Source organism: Thalassophryne amazonica, chromosome 2, assembly GCF_902500255.1.
Source record: "Thalassophryne amazonica chromosome 2, fThaAma1.1, whole genome shotgun sequence".
NCBI classification, from domain to species: Eukaryota; Metazoa; Chordata; class Actinopteri; order Batrachoidiformes; family Batrachoididae; genus Thalassophryne; species Thalassophryne amazonica.
Window position 1 is genome coordinate 139,426,532 of NC_047104.1, and position 17,265 is coordinate 139,443,796.

Sequence of the window (17,265 nt, forward strand, 5' to 3'; positions counted from 1 at the left end):
CATGTCCAGGTTTTCCCTCAGTCTGTTCTCTCATCATTTCATTCTGCACAGTCTTCAGACTGTAACGACAGACAGCGTCAAAACAAACACACAAAACCAGACTAGGACCGGAAAACAAGGACACGAACTACACAATAAAACGCTTCGACGCGCGCACGTCACGCAAATATTTCAACTAAAACTGAACTGAATACAAATGTTATTTCCTGCAGTTCGTGTTTTCCTCTGTTTTATTTTTATTTTTTTCTAGAACAGACACGGGTAATTAAATTTGCGGTTCATAGCAGCTGCGCGCTCTTATTTTGAAAGATCGAAGCCCTTTTTTTGCTCCGGGCGGCTCGACGCTGCACGGAGACAACCCATGATCACGGACTGAACACGCATCCTCACACCACTGACCCGGGCTGAGCCGCGTCCTGCGCGCGTGTGTGTGCGTGTGTGTGTGCATGTGTGTGAGAGAGCGCGAGGGAGCGTGAGTGATCCACAGAAAGCAGCAGCAGCACGATGGAGGATCTCAAGGAGAATCCTGGAACTTTGGATTGACGCGCGCGCTCGGCCCGAACCTTCGCTCAATCCTGGATGTACATACATATATTTGGATGTTGTCCATTTTCCCTCTTTGCTTTTTTCTACACAGTGGGAATTTACACTTGGCTTACAACTCTTATTTCTGGCGTGTAAAATGCCATTCGCCAAAAGGATTGTGGAGCCGCAGCTTCTGTGCAGACACCACATCCCCAATGATGAGGGTCTGCTTTTTGAGGACCTGCGCGCCATCACGAACGTGGTTCTGTCCCGAACCTTGCGACAGCTGTCCGACCTGGCCCGGCACGCCTGCTCCTTATTCCAGGAGCTGGAAAACGACATACTTAACGCCAACCAGCGGGTCTGGGTCCTCCAGAACAAAATAGGCCAGATCCAGCAGACTGCCGGCGCGCTGGACCCCAAAAAGGAGGCAGTGCGTAAGTAGACCTCGCAAGTCCCCCAAAAAACACCAACCAGCTCAAGATCTGCACCCGATCAGCATCTTATTTTGTCCATTCACGTTTTATGTGTGCGCTCATGTTCCCACCTCGAAATGATTTATTTCCCCCTCTGTGCGCACGCACGCACGCCGCGCTCTCCCGCTGAAATGTGTCACCTTCGATCATTGATGCTTTTTTAAAAAAAAAAAAATCATCATTATTTTATCACTATAATTTTGATTTGAATTGCAAAAATGTGAAGATGACCGTTTGCGTCGGACTCGGGATGCGCCCGTCGTCGCCGGGAGTCGGCGCGCGCGCTGCTGGCGGCGCGGAGGGGCGTGTTGCCGCTGCATTGGCTCAAGCAAGCGCAGTCCACTGCGGTGGCGCACACCTGAATCCCGCTCGGCGTCGTCGGTGTCTCTCACGGGTGTGCATTGGCCGTGTTTTAATGTGGGAAGTTGTGGGTCGAGCATCTGTCTCGGCGTGAAGGCTGTTCGGATGTGCGCAGAGCTCACGTGCGTCTTACCCGTGCGCCCCCCCCCCCCCCCCAAAAAAAAAACACCCTTTGCACATGCAGCGTGGCACCACCACAGCATCAGTAATGAATCCAGATGCCCAGATTGCAGATAAATGAGAGGAAATGACGGCTAAGTATTGAGTTCTGAGTGCATGTGAGCTGTGCTGAAGGCTCACAGGGAAAATAAATCTGATTGGTTTCAGTCAAAAAAAAAGAAAAGAAAAAGGGAACAACGGTGCGCACGGCAGCTGTAGATATTATTTATGTCCTCTGCAGTCCCGTCACTCAGGGTTTTGATTTTAGATCAACATATAGTGCTTTTAGATGCAGATGGATTCATCACCGCTGTGGTGTTCCTTTGGATTGTGACAAGACAACAGCATTTTAAGGCGTAAAGCCAAATGTACCCCCTTTATATCTTTTATTTTTTCCCTCCCCTATAGGCTCCCTGCTTATCTGCATATGTGTCAGAGCCACTGAGGCACACCGTGTGTTTATTACATAGAACAGTCCTGCTCTTCTTCTTCTTCCACTGGATTTGGGTGAATGAGGCTGTTGAAGTCTCTGTGAATTCATTTTGGTGTTGCTGTCTGCATGATTTTGCCAGGAGAAGGGACACATTTGAATGTGTGTTTCTCTGCTGTTTGTTGTGACTGGTCTCAGCAGCCATCAGCAGTTCTTCAAACTAGAGATATTATAGCCCGATCATATGGATTTTTTGAGGCCGATGCCGATAACAATATTTGGATGAAAAAAATGCTGATAATCAATAAATCGGCTGATAGCCGGTAAATCAGCCGATATTATTATTTTTTTTAATGCATAAAGTGTTCGTTTTTGGACCCTTAACAAAAAAGGTATGAGCTAAAAGCTGAAGATTTGTCCTCATTGATTAACTTTATAACAGAGAAGAATTTTCAAGTTCAAAAAATGCAATCAAGAATTAAACCTTTGTGAAATTAGCAAATACATATCCTTAAAAAGAGTTGTGAAATACATCTGATCTTGTACCTCTTGTTGCTGCAACTTAGATATAGGTTCAGGATAAGGATATAGATCCATATAAACTTACTTGTATGCTTTTGTCAGCAGATCAGTGCAGTGTGACAGCGAACTACGGGGGCCAGGGATGAACACATTTAAGCAGGGGCAAGCAGGTCTCAGTTGAATGGAGTCAGAGCTCCATCTACTGGACAAACAGTGCAATGACATTTTACATTGCTGACACAAACATTATTTCAGTAACTGTTCTGTTTATGAGAAATTATCGGCGTTGTATCGGCAAAATTTTGGCCGATAGTGAGTACTTTGAAAAGGGCTTATATCGGCCGATAATATTGGCCGATAATATCAGCCGGCCAATATATCGGTCGAGCTCTAGGAGATGTATTAAAAAATATATCCACCATTTTGTGCTGAAATAGGTTCATTGTGTCAGCTGGACCTCCACCCAACGTGGTTGGCAGAGGTAATAACAAAAAGTAATAAATCACACGTACAGAAGTATTCACACCCTTTGCTCAGTACTTTGTTGATGCACCTTTGACAGCAATTACAACCTCAAGTCGTCTTGAATATGATGCCACAAGCTTGGTGCACCTGTCTTTGAGTACTTTTGTCCATCCCTCTTTGCAGCACCTCTCAAGCTCCATCAGATTGGATGAGGAGCGTCGGTGCACAGCCATTTTCAGATCTCTCCAGAGATGTTCAATCAGATTCAGGTCTGGATTCTGGCTGGGCCACTCAAGGACATTCACAGAGTTGTCCTGAAGACATTCCTTTGATATCTTGGTTGTGTGCTTGGGGCAGGGGTGGGCAACAAAGGTCAAGACGCTGCAGGTTTTCCTTGGAACTAATCACTCAGCAGGTGGGTTTGCTGATGAGCTTCTCCCCTGAACACAAACACCTGATCATTAATGAAATCACCTGCTGAGGTGATTGGTAGCAAGGAAAACCTGCAGTGTCTTGGCCCTTCATGGCATGATTGCCCACTCCTGTCTTAGGGTCATTTTCCTGCTGGAAGATGAACTGTCTCCCCACTTTGAGGTCAAGAGTGTTCTGGAGCAGGTTTTCATCCAGGACGTCTCTGTACACTGCTGAATTCATCTTTCCCTCAGTCCTGACTAGTCCCCCAGTTCCTGCTGCTGAAAAACCCAACAGCATGATGCTGCTGCCACCACCATGCTTCACTGTAGGGGTGGTGCCTGGTTTCCCCCAAACATGAGGCCTCGCATTCATGCCATAGAGTTCAATTTTGTTTTTCATGGTCTGAGAATCCTTCAGGTGCCTTTTAGCAAAGTCCAGGTGGGCTGCCATGTGCCTTTTACTGAGGAGTGGCTTCTGTCTGGCCCCTCTACCATACAGGCCTGACTGGTGGATTGCTGCAGAGATGGTTGTCCTTCTTGATCACCTCCCTGACAAAGGCCATTCTGCCCCGGTTGCTCAATTTAGATGGACAGCCAGGTTTAGGAAGAGTCCTGGTAGATCTGAACTTTTTCCATTTATGGATGATGGAGGCCACTGTGCTCAATGGGACCTTCAAAGCAGCAGAAATGTTTCTGTACCCTTCCCCAGATTTGTGCCTCGAGACAATCCTGCCTGAGAGGTCTACAGATAGTTGGCCGGCATAGCAAAACAATTGTTCATTTTGTGATAAATGCATGGAATTTGGCCCACATTCTAAATGAACTAATGTTTATTTTCAGACGTGGAGCCATCCTGGAGCTGACCTCTAATGAGCTACAGGAGTCAATAAAGAATTACACAGGGGTTAAAAGTTAAAGTTACTCCAATTTTGGTACAAAGTGATGCAAATTATTAATTGAAATAAAAGGATTAATAAATGGAATAGTTTTGACTGTGTTGAATGTTTGGTCTCTAAAGTAAAGGTCAAACAAGGTCGACGTCCATTGGATTCTATGACATACGACATATGTTAACCCATAACATGATAACAAAGCATGACAGATGGTGCAAACTATTCCTTTTTAAAATGCTATTAACTCAACCAATAATTTGCGTCATTTTTTAACCAAAATTGGAGCAACTTTAACTTTGACCCCTGTACAAACTGAAACTGACCTTTGTCACAATTTTTGCTGTTTTTACCCCATAACTCCAGAACATTCAGCCATAGACAGTCCAAACTATGCCTTTTTGGAATTGTTATGATCAGACAAATAATGTGGTATAGTGATTGTATAGTGATATGATTGGAGCATTTTTAAATGTTGACCCCTGTGTAATTATTTATTGACCCCTGTAGCTCATTAGAGGTCAGCTCCAGGATGGCTGCATATCTGAAAATAAACAGCAGTGAATTTAGAATATGTGTGCCAAATTCCATGCTTTTATCACAAAATGAACAATTTTTATTGAAATTTTCGCTAAGCTGCACCACTAAAACTATTCCTTTGACTTCATGCTTTGTTTGTGCTCTGACATGCACCGTCAACTGTGGATCCTTATGCATAGGCAGGTGTGTGTCTTTCCAAATCATGTTCAATCAACTGAATTTGTCCCAGGTGGACTCCAATTAAGCTGTAGAAACATTTCAAGGGTGATCAATGGAAACAGGATGCACCTGAGCTCAATTTGAGCTTCATGTTAAAGGCTGTGAATACTTAGCATGTACATGTGATTTCTTAGGGGTTTTTAAATTTTTATTATTATTTTTATTGATAAATTTGCAAAAATCTCAAATTTTTTCACATTGTCATTATGGGGTGTTGTGTTTAGAATTCTGAGGAAAAAAAAATTCATCCATTTTGGAATAAGGCTGTAACATAAAAATATGTGGAAAAAGTGAAGCACTGTGAATACTTTCCGGATACACTGTATAACTTCATATTATGACTTCATCATGAAGACACTTATACCAATCAATCAAAAATATTTTACTTATCAATGACATCTTTCAATCAAATCTCTAACCACCTTGGTACACTCAAAAACCAACTCATTTGATTGGATTTCCATCTAATTAATATATGTAGTCCCAACTTGATAAAATTAAATTATCTTGCATGGATGTGCTTTTTTTAGTTGGGGCTACTTAGATTTATTTGATGGATGTCCTGCACATAACTGAATTGAGTTCATCCAATGAGTCATTTTATTAGTGTAGCAGAGATATTATAGTAAAGTATTTTTCCCCTGCGCACCAGCGACGCAGCTTTTTGTAATTGGTTCTGTGTGTGTAACGGAGGCCAGCAGGTGTCGCTGTGCAGATGTAGTTAGTAAACCTCACTCCCAACAACTCAAAAGGATTCTCTGGTCACAAGGCCAGAGCCCTGGGTTTTAGCCTTCTGGTTAGAGAGTCAAACTCCCATGCCGAGGATCGTGAGTTCGCATCCCGAGGAGAGCGAATGGGCGGAGTCATAACAACACAACACAGAGTGCAGCCGCTACATGTGCGTGTGTGTTTATATCTTGAGATGATTAACCTTTAGAGAGAATTGGACAAAGGTACAACTGAAAAAAGAGAATGTTTGAACCAGCTTTAAAAAGTGTTACAATTTGTAAAAACCTGAATGAATTAAGTTGTTTGAACTTAAGTTTATAAGTTAGAGTTGATTTAACTTTCAAACTTAAGTTCAAACAACTTAATTCATTCAGGTTTTTACAAATTGTAACACTTTTTTTAAGTTGGTTGAAACATTCTCTTTTTTCAGTGTAACAGTCAACAAAAACATGGTGTGAAAAACATATTTTCTGCTATATCTTTGCAACAAATAGAGTTAGAAAGATCTAAAGTTTTTAATGATCAGCAACATAGTTGTGATTGATTGGCAACATGAACGATCAAACATGGATATATCCCAGTGTGCAGAGTTTGTTTGAGCCCTCTGATACCTTCCATTTGAGCTGTGTTTGACTCGATCTTGACCTTGGGAGAAATCTGTAATGAATGTTAATCATCTGGAGACACTAACGTTAAGTGCATTTTCAGTTGTTTTGTTCTCTCTCTCTCACACACACACACACACACACACACACACACACACACACACACACACACACACACACACACACACACACACACACACACACACACACACACACACACACACACACGAGTGATTACCATACCCTGTTTGCACGACAGTGTGCAGGTTAATGAGGATGGATGTTCAGTTATCAGGATCAAATCAGTGAGCAGCATCAAAAGTAAGAATCAAAGATGAATGATTATGATCAAGAATGTTGCAAAAGAGATGAGAAGAATAACCACCAATGAAAGAGAGATCAAAGGAAAATATTAGCAAAGACAAATCAAACAGAGTTGCCAGATGTTGCTGAGACATGTGACAGAGGGGTGAATATGTACTCTAGGTGCACAATACATCTACAGTTACACAATATCCAGTATAAAAATAAAAATTTAAGATTCAGATCAAGTCCCACTGAGGGGCACGCTCAGCAACACACGGCCACACCCCTGTGGACATGACACCTTAACACCACACCAAGCTTCAACTGCATGGCTTTCACCTGAGTGAATGCTTTTAAGTCATGGGACTGCCAGTCTTACCACCAACCTTTGTCAGGAGATGAACCTAACGTGTCTTAGAGGAATGATTGGGAGGAAACCGAAGTGCTCGGAGATAGAGAACATGCAAACTCCACACAGAAAGGAACTGGTGGAACCAAACACGTGATCTTCTCCCTGTGAGGGAAGACTGATAAGTGAAAAGCTAAATTAAATCAATATACAGTTAGTTGCAAATACAGGTAATTGAACAGAAAACAGAATAAAAATTGAAGTGAATCTAATGGTCACCAAAAATAAACTGATAATACAGTGAGCTATGGGCTCCTTAAATATAAAGCTAATGTAACATCATTAGCTGAATTTAAAGTTAGCAGAAAAGTAACTGAATATAAAAGTAATTAACAAAATATGAAGCAAACTCAAAAGTTAAAGTTTAAATAAAAATAAATAAATCTTAAAGTATCTAAATCTAAAGGTTAGATTAGATAGAACTTTATTAATCCCTTGGCAAGACTCCTTCAGAAAAACTGAGGTTCCGGCAGCATCATATAGCAGCACACAGGGTAAGAAGCACACAGAGTATCAAAAGTGAAAGTAAAAAAGAAAAACAGTTTGCAAATATAAATATAAATACACAATATAAATACCAGACATACTGATCAATACTAGTTTACTGGCTACTACTGTTCCTCTCCTTCCTGTCCCCTGTCTTCCTGTTACTCCCCCTGAGTGAGGAGTTGTACAGTCTGATGGCCTGAGGGACAAAGGAGTTTTTCAGTCTGTTGGTCCTGGACTTGAGAAGGAGCAGTCTGTGGCTGAAGAGGCTCCTCTGGTTGCTGATGACGTGCAGCGAGTGAATGGCATCGTCCATAACAGAACATAAACTAAGTGACTATAAAGGGAACTAAAAGCAAGGCAAGTCAAATCTGGGAACATGCGCTGGTCTCACATGTCACCTCATCTACCACATCATGGAACCACGCTGGCTCCTGGATGGCAACCACACAGGCAGACAACTGAAACATCCCCACCTTTACAAAGTAAAGCTAACCGAATATAAAGATAAGCAAAAGCTATTTGAATCTTTAAAAAAAACAAACAATCACACTTAAGTGAATCTAATGTTAACTGAAAAACAATTCACCTTGAATCAAACAAGTGCTAGTTGAAGTTTGGTTATGATGTAGTTCTACATCAGAAATTATTATTTTATCTTGAGCTAAGTTTTATTTTGGTCTCTTCTCTGATGCCATCATAAAGGAAAACCTCACATTCTCTCATCTTCTGCTGCTTACCTACGGGCAAGTTAAAGTTTCCAATCCACCTAACCTGCACGTCTTTGGATGTGAGAGGATGCCGGAGATGGGGAGAACATGCAAACTCCACATAGAACGGCCACAGGTGGGAATTAATCCCATGACCAACCTCACATTCCCGGATCATGTCTGTGAAGAACAGATGTGTATGGAGATGATGGATGTGATTTTTATAATGCAGGAACCTTACATTCCCGCCTTATAAAAATCACACTCATCATCCCCACACACATGATCCAGGAGAGATGGTCACAATGTACGAAGACTTCCACAAAGGATGTTGCATTTTTTTTTTCAGTCAGACTTGTTATGTGGTCCTCCGCTGTCAGTTGGCAGAGATGGTACTGGACCATTAGCTGTCTGCTGTGCATTCCTCCACATCTCACTGAAACTGTCTGCTGATGTGTTTTTTTCACCTGTTGGCTATTTAAAGCACCACCCTCCTTTCTGGTTCATGCTGAGGGTGGCTTACAGCTGATACGTGTTTATTTTATTCCCACACAGGATACTTCATTCATGAATTTTTTTTAGATGTGGCGAGAGTGCTGTGCAGGATTTCATTCAGCACTTCATGGAAAAAGGCATGAGCTTTCCCAAAATTAGACATCATTTAATTACTGCTGTGCATAGAGATCTTTGAATTGACCACTACTGATTTGTTTTAAAATTCTTTTTTTTTTAAGTTATGCTTCCTGTTGTTCTCAGACAAAAGGAAAGGTGTCATTCATTTTGTGTCCATTGCAGTTATAAGACATTTTGGCGTAGTTTACTGTTATACAAATAATGAATGTTTATGAGTTCAATGGTGCGAATATTTCATGAGGTGAAAGATGGAATGTTCCATTCAAAACAAGGCAAAATAGGAGTCCAAAACTGTTCTCAGTCAACTTGGAAAAACAGAAAGATCAAAAATAATTCTGATGATGTAGTCTGTGATGCTGTGCACTGACTTCGTGTACTCCCCCCCCAAAAAGAACTTTGTGTACTTCCTCAGTCCAGTGAAAAATTGCATCCAGCTTTTCACACAAACTTCATCCTAACAGCTCTTCATGCCTCGAGACGGCTTATAGCACTGTAGATTTTTTTTTGTGTGTGTGTGTGTGTGTGTGTTAAAAGATTTAGCACTGTCAATTAGCTCGTTCAAATCGTCAACCATCAGCTAAACGCTCCCCCCACTAGTGTGTGCATGGGCAGGGTTTGCAGCGTGCAATGGTACAAAATGTTTGCAACCAGATATGCACGGTAAATGGAACCAAATTTGCACGTTAAATGCAACACAACACAAATGAGACAAATAATCCGCGTCACATGACATACAAAGCACCAATCAAATGACAAGGATCCACTCAGCCGTTATATAAATAGTTCTTAAACCTGCCTGAAACAGTCTGTGTTAAGTGATTACATGATATGAATTGTAAGTAAATAAGTAAAGTTTATTTGTATAACACCTTTCGAGATCAAATCACAAAGTGCTTTACAGTGAAATAAGATAAAATAGAAATACAGACATTTTAACAGAAGTAACAAAAAACTAGTTAGTGGCAGTGTGTTCCACAGTTTGGGAGCCACAACCTCAAATGTACAGTCTTCTTTGGTCTTCAGCCTTGTCTGAGGGACAACTATGACCTTAGGCAGAAGGCTCGAGGTTTTGAGCCTTCTGCCGGAATGGAAATGGAAATGGCGTAGTTCTAAGTTAGAGGTGTTCCATCTTGCATGGCGAGATGCTGTCTTGGATTATTATCAGGCACTACTGGCTACAAAGCGTGCCTATTATTCTGATTTGATTAATAAAAATAAGCATAATTCCAAGTTTTTGTTTGAAACTGTAGCACTTCTTATTCATGGACAGCCACCTGTTATTCACTCTCCTTTCTCAGCACAGGACTTCTTGGATTACTTCGAGAAGAAAATTGAGGATATTAGGCTGAGTATATCTCAGCAGGCTTTGGCCCAACCACTGCATACTGCTGTGGAGGTGGATGCGCCCACTGAGGTGGTATCCAGTTTTACAGATTTTGATGGTATCTCGCTAGGCGCACTGACGAAGCTCGTGACGTCTACTAAAAGCACAACCTGTTTAATTGATCCTATACCAACAAAACTGTTTAAGGACCTGTGGCCCATTCTTGGACCAACTGTGCTGGAAATTATAAATCTCTCAATTATAAATCTCTCATTAACTTCTGGATCTGTTCCTAAGTGTTTTAAGTCTGCAGTGATCAAACCATTACTTAAAAAATCTAATCTCGACCCTAGTGTATTGAAGAATTATAGACCGATATCAAATCTGTCATTTTGTTCTAAAATCCTGGAAAAAGTGGTCTCGCGACAGCTCGTGGACTACCTCACTGAGAATAATCTTTTTGAGCCACTGCAGTCTGCTTTTAGAAAATTTCACTCCACAGAGACAGCACTTACTAAAGTAATGAATGACCTTTTGCGAGCAATGGACTCGGATATCACTACGGTCCTGGTGCTGCTGGATCTTAGTGCTGCATTTGACACTGTGGATTACCATATTCTACTCAATAGGCTGGAGAATCACTTTGGGATTACTGGAACTGCTCTTGCATGGTTGATGTCGTACCTGTCCAGTCGTTCCTACTGTGTATTGTGTAATGGAACCTCCTCCGATCGTAGAGACATGAAGTTTGGGGTTCCTCAGGGATCCGTTTTGGGCCCCTTGCTTTTTTCTCTTTATGTAGCACCCCTCGGGAATATATTGCGGCGTTTTGGGATTCCCTTTCATTGCTATGCTGATGACACTCAATTGTATATGCCAATAACTGCTGTTAATCTTACTCACATAAAATCCTTGGAAGATTGTCCTGCATCAGTAAGAAGTTGGATGTCTAGTAACTTCCTACTTTTAAATTCTGATAAGACTGAAGTTATGGTTTTTGGTCCAGCGAGATATCGGCATCAATTTGATCAGCTAGCATTTAGCTTAGGTCCGTGTGTTATACATCATACGGATAAAGTGAGGAACCTTGGAGTCATTTTTGATCCTGCATTGTCCTTTGATCTCCACATTAGAGACATTACAAGGACTGCCTTCTTCCATTTGTGAAATATAGCGAGGATTCGTCCCATCCTGTCTATGGCTGATGCTGAGACTTTCATTCATGCGTTTGTCTCTTCTAGATTGGACTATTGTAATGCTCTATTCTCTGGCTTACCGCAGTCCAGGATCAGGGGTCTTCAATTGGTTCAGAATGCTGCTGCCAGACTTTTGACATGGAGCAGAAAGTTTGACCACATTACGCCAATCTTGGCATCCCTGCACTGGCTTCCTGTTTCTGCAAGATCGGATTTTAAAGTACTGATTTTAGTTTATAAAATTGTTCATGGACTTGCACCTCCCTATCTGGCTGATTTGATAAGCCCCTATGTACCAGCTCGGGCCCTGCGTTCTCAGGGTGCAGGACTTCTGTGTGTTCCCAGGGTGAATAAAAAGTCTGCCGGTCACAGAGCTTTTCCCTATCGTGCCCCAGCTCTGTGGAACGATCTGCCGGCACACATTCGGCAGTCGGACACTCTGGAGACCTTTAAATCATGTTTAAAGACTCATTTATTTTCCCTGTTTTATCATTAGTGTTATGATGTGTTTTTAATCTTGTATTCTTTTACTGCTGTCTTTCTTTTATGGTTGTTTTTATTGTGTTTTAAATTTTTAATTGTTTTTTATGTTGTGAAGCGCATTGAGACGATTTTGTCGTGAATTGGCGCTATATAATTTAATAAATTTGAATTTGAATTTGACAACTAACAGGTTCTGGTCCAAGGACCTCAGAGACCTACTTGTTATATAAGCGTGCAAAAGTCCACTGATGTAAAGTGGCATTTGACCGTGCAGAGCTCTAAAAGTCATCACCAATTTTTTAAACTGCACTCTGAACTGAATGGAGAGCCAATGCCAAGAGGACAGAATGGGTGTTACTCGAGACCTCTTACAGGACCTTGTAAGAAGAAGAAAGCATGGATGATCATTTCCAGCTCATCTTGAGACACTATGTTTCTAAGACGAGCAATATTCCATAAATGGAAGAAGCAAGACTGTACAAGATGGCTAACATGTGACTCAAAATTGACAGCCTGGTCAAAATTGAGAATTCTGACTGCTGAGTGAACAGAAGAGATCAGAGAGCCAAGGTTCATAATCACTGAGGGAACTCGTCTGTGCCACAAACAAGAACTTCAGTTTTTGTCGTACTAAGTGACAGATAGTTAGCAACCATTTAGTTTAGTTTTTTTTTTTTTTGTGACATTAACACAGTTTGAAGGACAGATACCTTAGCAACATTCTGAGGTGTAAACAAGATGTACAGCTGGATATTATCTGCATTTAAGCGCCTTGGGGCAACTGTTTGTTGTGATTTGGCACTATATAAATAAAATTGATTTGATTTGATAACAATGATATGAGACATCATCTAAAGAACTCAAAATGTGTCCCAGTGGGAGCCAAGACAATGGAAATAAAATGGGTCCCAGACCGGAACCTTGAGGCACACCACAGGACAGAATGGTAGAAGAAGACATGTATTTAGTTGCAGCAACTGAGAAACTCCTGTTAGAGAGCGAGGACGAGAACCAATCCACAGCTGACCCAGAAATGCCCACCCATGTCCTTAGTCACCCGTGCTCCTCTAAAACGTGGTGTCAGTACACACACACACATCACTTAGAATGATTGCAAGTTCAGCAAACTTGCACATAGGTATACAAACTGAATTCATTGAAATGGTGCTCAAGACAATGCATGGAATCAACCTTACACAAATCGTCTATATCAAAGATTTATTGCCAATTTAACACCGAGGTCATAACCATTTGATAAAAGTAAGTAAAAGATATAGCCTGAGAAACTTAGTTGTAAACAATATACAAAAAAGTGATTCTTTATGAAGTTTTTATACAATCTAGTCCAAATATCCTTTGATTTGTACACGTGCTTTGTGATCCACAAACACAAATTTCTGATTTGTAACTTGTGTGTGGGTTTTACAAATAAATGTTTATTTGCAAAACTGAAAATTTTGTTTGTGAAGGGTGATTCAGCATTGGTGGATTACCAAACACACACATTCATCACTTTGCACAGTTACGTAATATTGAGACATTATCAGTGCAAAACTGCAGTTGAGATCCACAAATATGTCAGTCGCTATTCACATTATTGGCAGAATTATTGGGGGAGCTGAGGGGGGGCTTGGCTCATTATTGGGGAGGCTTAAGCCCCCCAAGCCCCCCGGCACCGCCGCTGGCTTAAGTAGTGTACAGGTGATGGAATAATAATGTGTCAAAAATACTGTCCTCAGCTAAAACCTTCTTAAGGTGTTTGACCACCATTTTTTCTAAAATATTTGAGCTAAAAGGCCATCAATATAAAAGACTCTTGGAGTTCAAGAGGAAAACAAGGCTTAGCATTAGGATTTTATTTATTTATTTTATTTTTTTTTTAAGGAGGGTGAATTGGGTGCCATAAGTAAAATTCTTGAAATTGTTGTGGTTGATAACTGCTTTTAGTATGAAACTCAGTTAAAAGAAATAAATCAGTGGTCAAAGCCTTTTTGAAGCTAAGATCAGTCATTTTTTAAATTAATTAATTAAGTTTTAGTAGTTTGGGTGGTCCTGTGACTTACACACACACACACACACACACACACACACACACACACACACACACACACACACACACACACACACACACACACACACACACACACACACACACACACACACACACACACACACACACACACACACAAAAAATCAGGTTTCTGTATATTTTCACAACAGCTGAAATGAGAAACACAACAGTAAACTCTCTTGCTCACTCATCTCAAACCTCTTACTCCAATTAGGCATCACAGTGGGGCTGGAGCCCATCCCAGCACTCATAGGGAGTGAGGCGGGGTACACCCTGGACAGGACGCCAATCTGTCTCAGGACCACATATAGACCAACAAACACATTCACACCCGCACGCACACCTACAGAGTATTAAAAGTTTCCATTCCAGCTAACCTGTATGTCTTTGGATGTGGGAGGAAACCCACGCAAACACGGGGAGAACATGCAAACTCCATACAGAAAGGCCACACGTGGGAATCGATCACATAACTTTCTTGATGTGAGACAGCAGTGCTAACCACTAAGCCACCATGCTGCCCACAACATTAAACTGCCTTTTTTAATTTAGTTGAAGGAGAGAGGGGTAAAAGTTGCACTGGGGTTTAGTTACTGAGGTGTTTCACACTTACAGCTTTCGTTTTTTGAGCAATTGTGATGGCGTCACTACTTTGAGCTGTTGTTTATATCGTTGGCGGTCGTCTGGCTCCAGAGATGAAATACGGTTAATAATCATGGTCACTTCAACCAAATGTGAATAAATGTCTTTTCCAAAGAGCAAAACATCCTGCCGAATGGCACCAACAGCTGAGCAAATGGAAGTTGATGCTAGGGTTGCCAACCGTCTCTTGAAAAACGGAATCGTCCCTTATTTGGAAATAAAAGTGTGCGTTCCTTATTGACCTGAAACGGGACGCAGTTTGTCCCGTATTTCAAAAAGTCTGTAAAATGTCAATGGAATTGACTTGCGCTTTATATGGAAACTTACGGTAAATTTGATCCCAGCCTCTCTCCTGCTCTTCACCAATGAGCTGACAGACACGAGTTGACGATACAGAATCACTCTTATCTCATTGGTTGAGGGACATCTGCTCGCAAGAAGATCCCGGACGAGAATCATGAGCCGACGACGGTCGTCGGACGACCATAACAAATGAGCATGGCACTGCAGATACGCCTACGAACAGCAATGTCTGTAACGTCGTTACTCCTCCTCGAAAAAAACAAAACAAAAAAGAAAGCAAAAATACATGGGCAAATGGGAAAAGGTGCGCGACAACAGCTATAAGTATTGTAAGTATTGTTTACTTTTTCAGACTTTCACTGTTACATTGTTTTGGATGATATTTTTTGTTAATTTATACACTTTTAAGTTAAGCAATAACACGACAGAGAAAGATTTTAAATAATTTTTTTATATATATATTTTGAAGCAGGACAGGATGCTCATATTGAAATTGAGTGAAAATTTATTTTGCACTAAAAATAAATTGCTAAATAATAATTTGTTTTCCGCATGTTCATATCATAACAAATGCATGTGTGCATCTACTTAAATTCAGGGTCAAGTCAATAGTCAAATGGTTAAAAATCGTTTCACACACACGCTGGGAAGGTTGAAGGCAAAGGTCAGTTGGCCGGTCCATGGAAATAGAGACCTGGAATGGACGTCACGTGACTAGCGGTGTGCCCCACGGTGGCCGTTACTGAGGGTGGAGAGAGATCTTGATCCTGTTAAACAGAAGCGATATAAGGAGAAATCAACTGCACGAACCACAACAACAAATTCTCCAATACTAAAATGAACTGTACAAGAGCCTTAATGTAATTATGTAAAACAAATGTCTATTTTAAAGTCGTTATGCCGCAATTTAATGTCAGTATACTGAGACTATAACTCAACGCCATAAGTTCTTTTCATTAAGCTGTGTTCACATGCGGAAACAAAAATGTTTAAATATATTTATGTCTATATATATACTTGCAGCTGTTGTTTAATATGATATGTACATGGTGGTCACAGGAGGCATTTAAATTTTAACAGTGTGGTTGGAGGGGATGGAGGAGATACTTTTTACCCTGACTGAGGGTCAAAACTCATAAATTCTGAATGGCTTTATATCTACTTGTAATAAAATGTTAGTAAAAATCATATATATGTTGTTATTAAAAGACTAGCAGTAATATTACAGTGGAAAAAGCAGCAAGATAAATGAGCACAATGGCAAGGCATACTTCAGATTAATATTTTAATACATAAGGATTTTTTATCCAGACATGTATGGGCTCGTTAGACCTTCTAATTAGCATGAATACAACTTAACAAGCGTCATTTATAAAAATCCATCGAGAATTATGATGACAGGAAAAAAAAAAATCACAGTAAATGAACAGAATGGAATATTTTCCACAAATTTCCACACTTTACATAAAACATTTTTTTCTACCTAGACATGTATGGGTTCATTAGAAAGAGCAATTAAAGGGCTTTAAAACAAGCCTACTTTTATTAAAATCTGTTAACAAATAGCGACAATAAAGTGAGAAAAGCAGCACAGTTTGTTGTAATTTCCCCAGATTTCTGCATTTTACATAAAAGTTTTTTTTTTCACCCACATGCATAGGTACATTGGAAAGAGCTTTCAAAGGGCTTTGAAACAAGCCTACATTTATTAAAATCCATTAAGAAATAGTGACGCTAGTGCAAAAAAAGCGGTCAGTTTATTATTGATGAGCTGCACATTTCCACCCTTAGTAATGGCGCCTTCCTGTCCTGAGTGACGCTAATAGATAGAGGCGCGCACGTCCATTCCAGTCTATATTTCCATGGGCCGGTCAGCCCTGCCAGTGAGGTGTCCCTTATTTATTTTTCAGAGAGTTGGCAACCCTAGTTGATGCTCACATGGTGCTGGAGCAGACGGCAGAGAAATAGAATGTAAATAATAACAGCTAAATGCCATGATGAGGTCTGTTTGCACTGGAGTCACCACTTTATTGTGTACCACTGTCATTCACTTCCAGAAATGTTCCACGTACAAAGAACTCCACACTCAAACTGAAGTATTTTGAAACATCAGTCTGCACATATTAATGGGCTCAAATAGTCTAATGTGATAATCCATTGACAATTATCAAATGACGAACTGGAATACAGCGCATCTAAAAAGTATTCCAGCGCTTCACTTTTTCCACATTTTGTTATGTTACTAGTGTCAGTCATGTCTCTGGGTCCTCCAATTTGGAAATCAAGAGACGCTGGGGAAGAGCTTAGGAAGTTGTGAGGTCACTTGAAAGAGGTGTTTCATGATGCAAATACACTTGCAGAGGAAAGAA

At 40.8% G+C, this 17,265-nt stretch overlaps 1 protein-coding gene across 3 annotated transcripts in view; it reads left to right on the forward strand.

The window, feature by feature from the left end:
- The first annotated feature begins 325 nt into the window (after positions 1 to 325).
- nhsb (Nance-Horan syndrome b (congenital cataracts and dental anomalies)) overlaps positions 326 to 17,265 on the forward strand; it is a 268,921-nt gene continuing 251,981 nt past the window's right edge. For all 3 annotated transcript variants that reach the window (XM_034194618.1, XM_034194626.1, XM_034194631.1), the window contains exon 1: positions 326 to 962. In XM_034194618.1, coding sequence (XP_034050509.1) covers positions 683 to 962 — 280 coding nt within the window. In that variant the 5' untranslated portion in view covers positions 326 to 682. The remainder of the gene's footprint in view (positions 963 to 17,265) is intronic.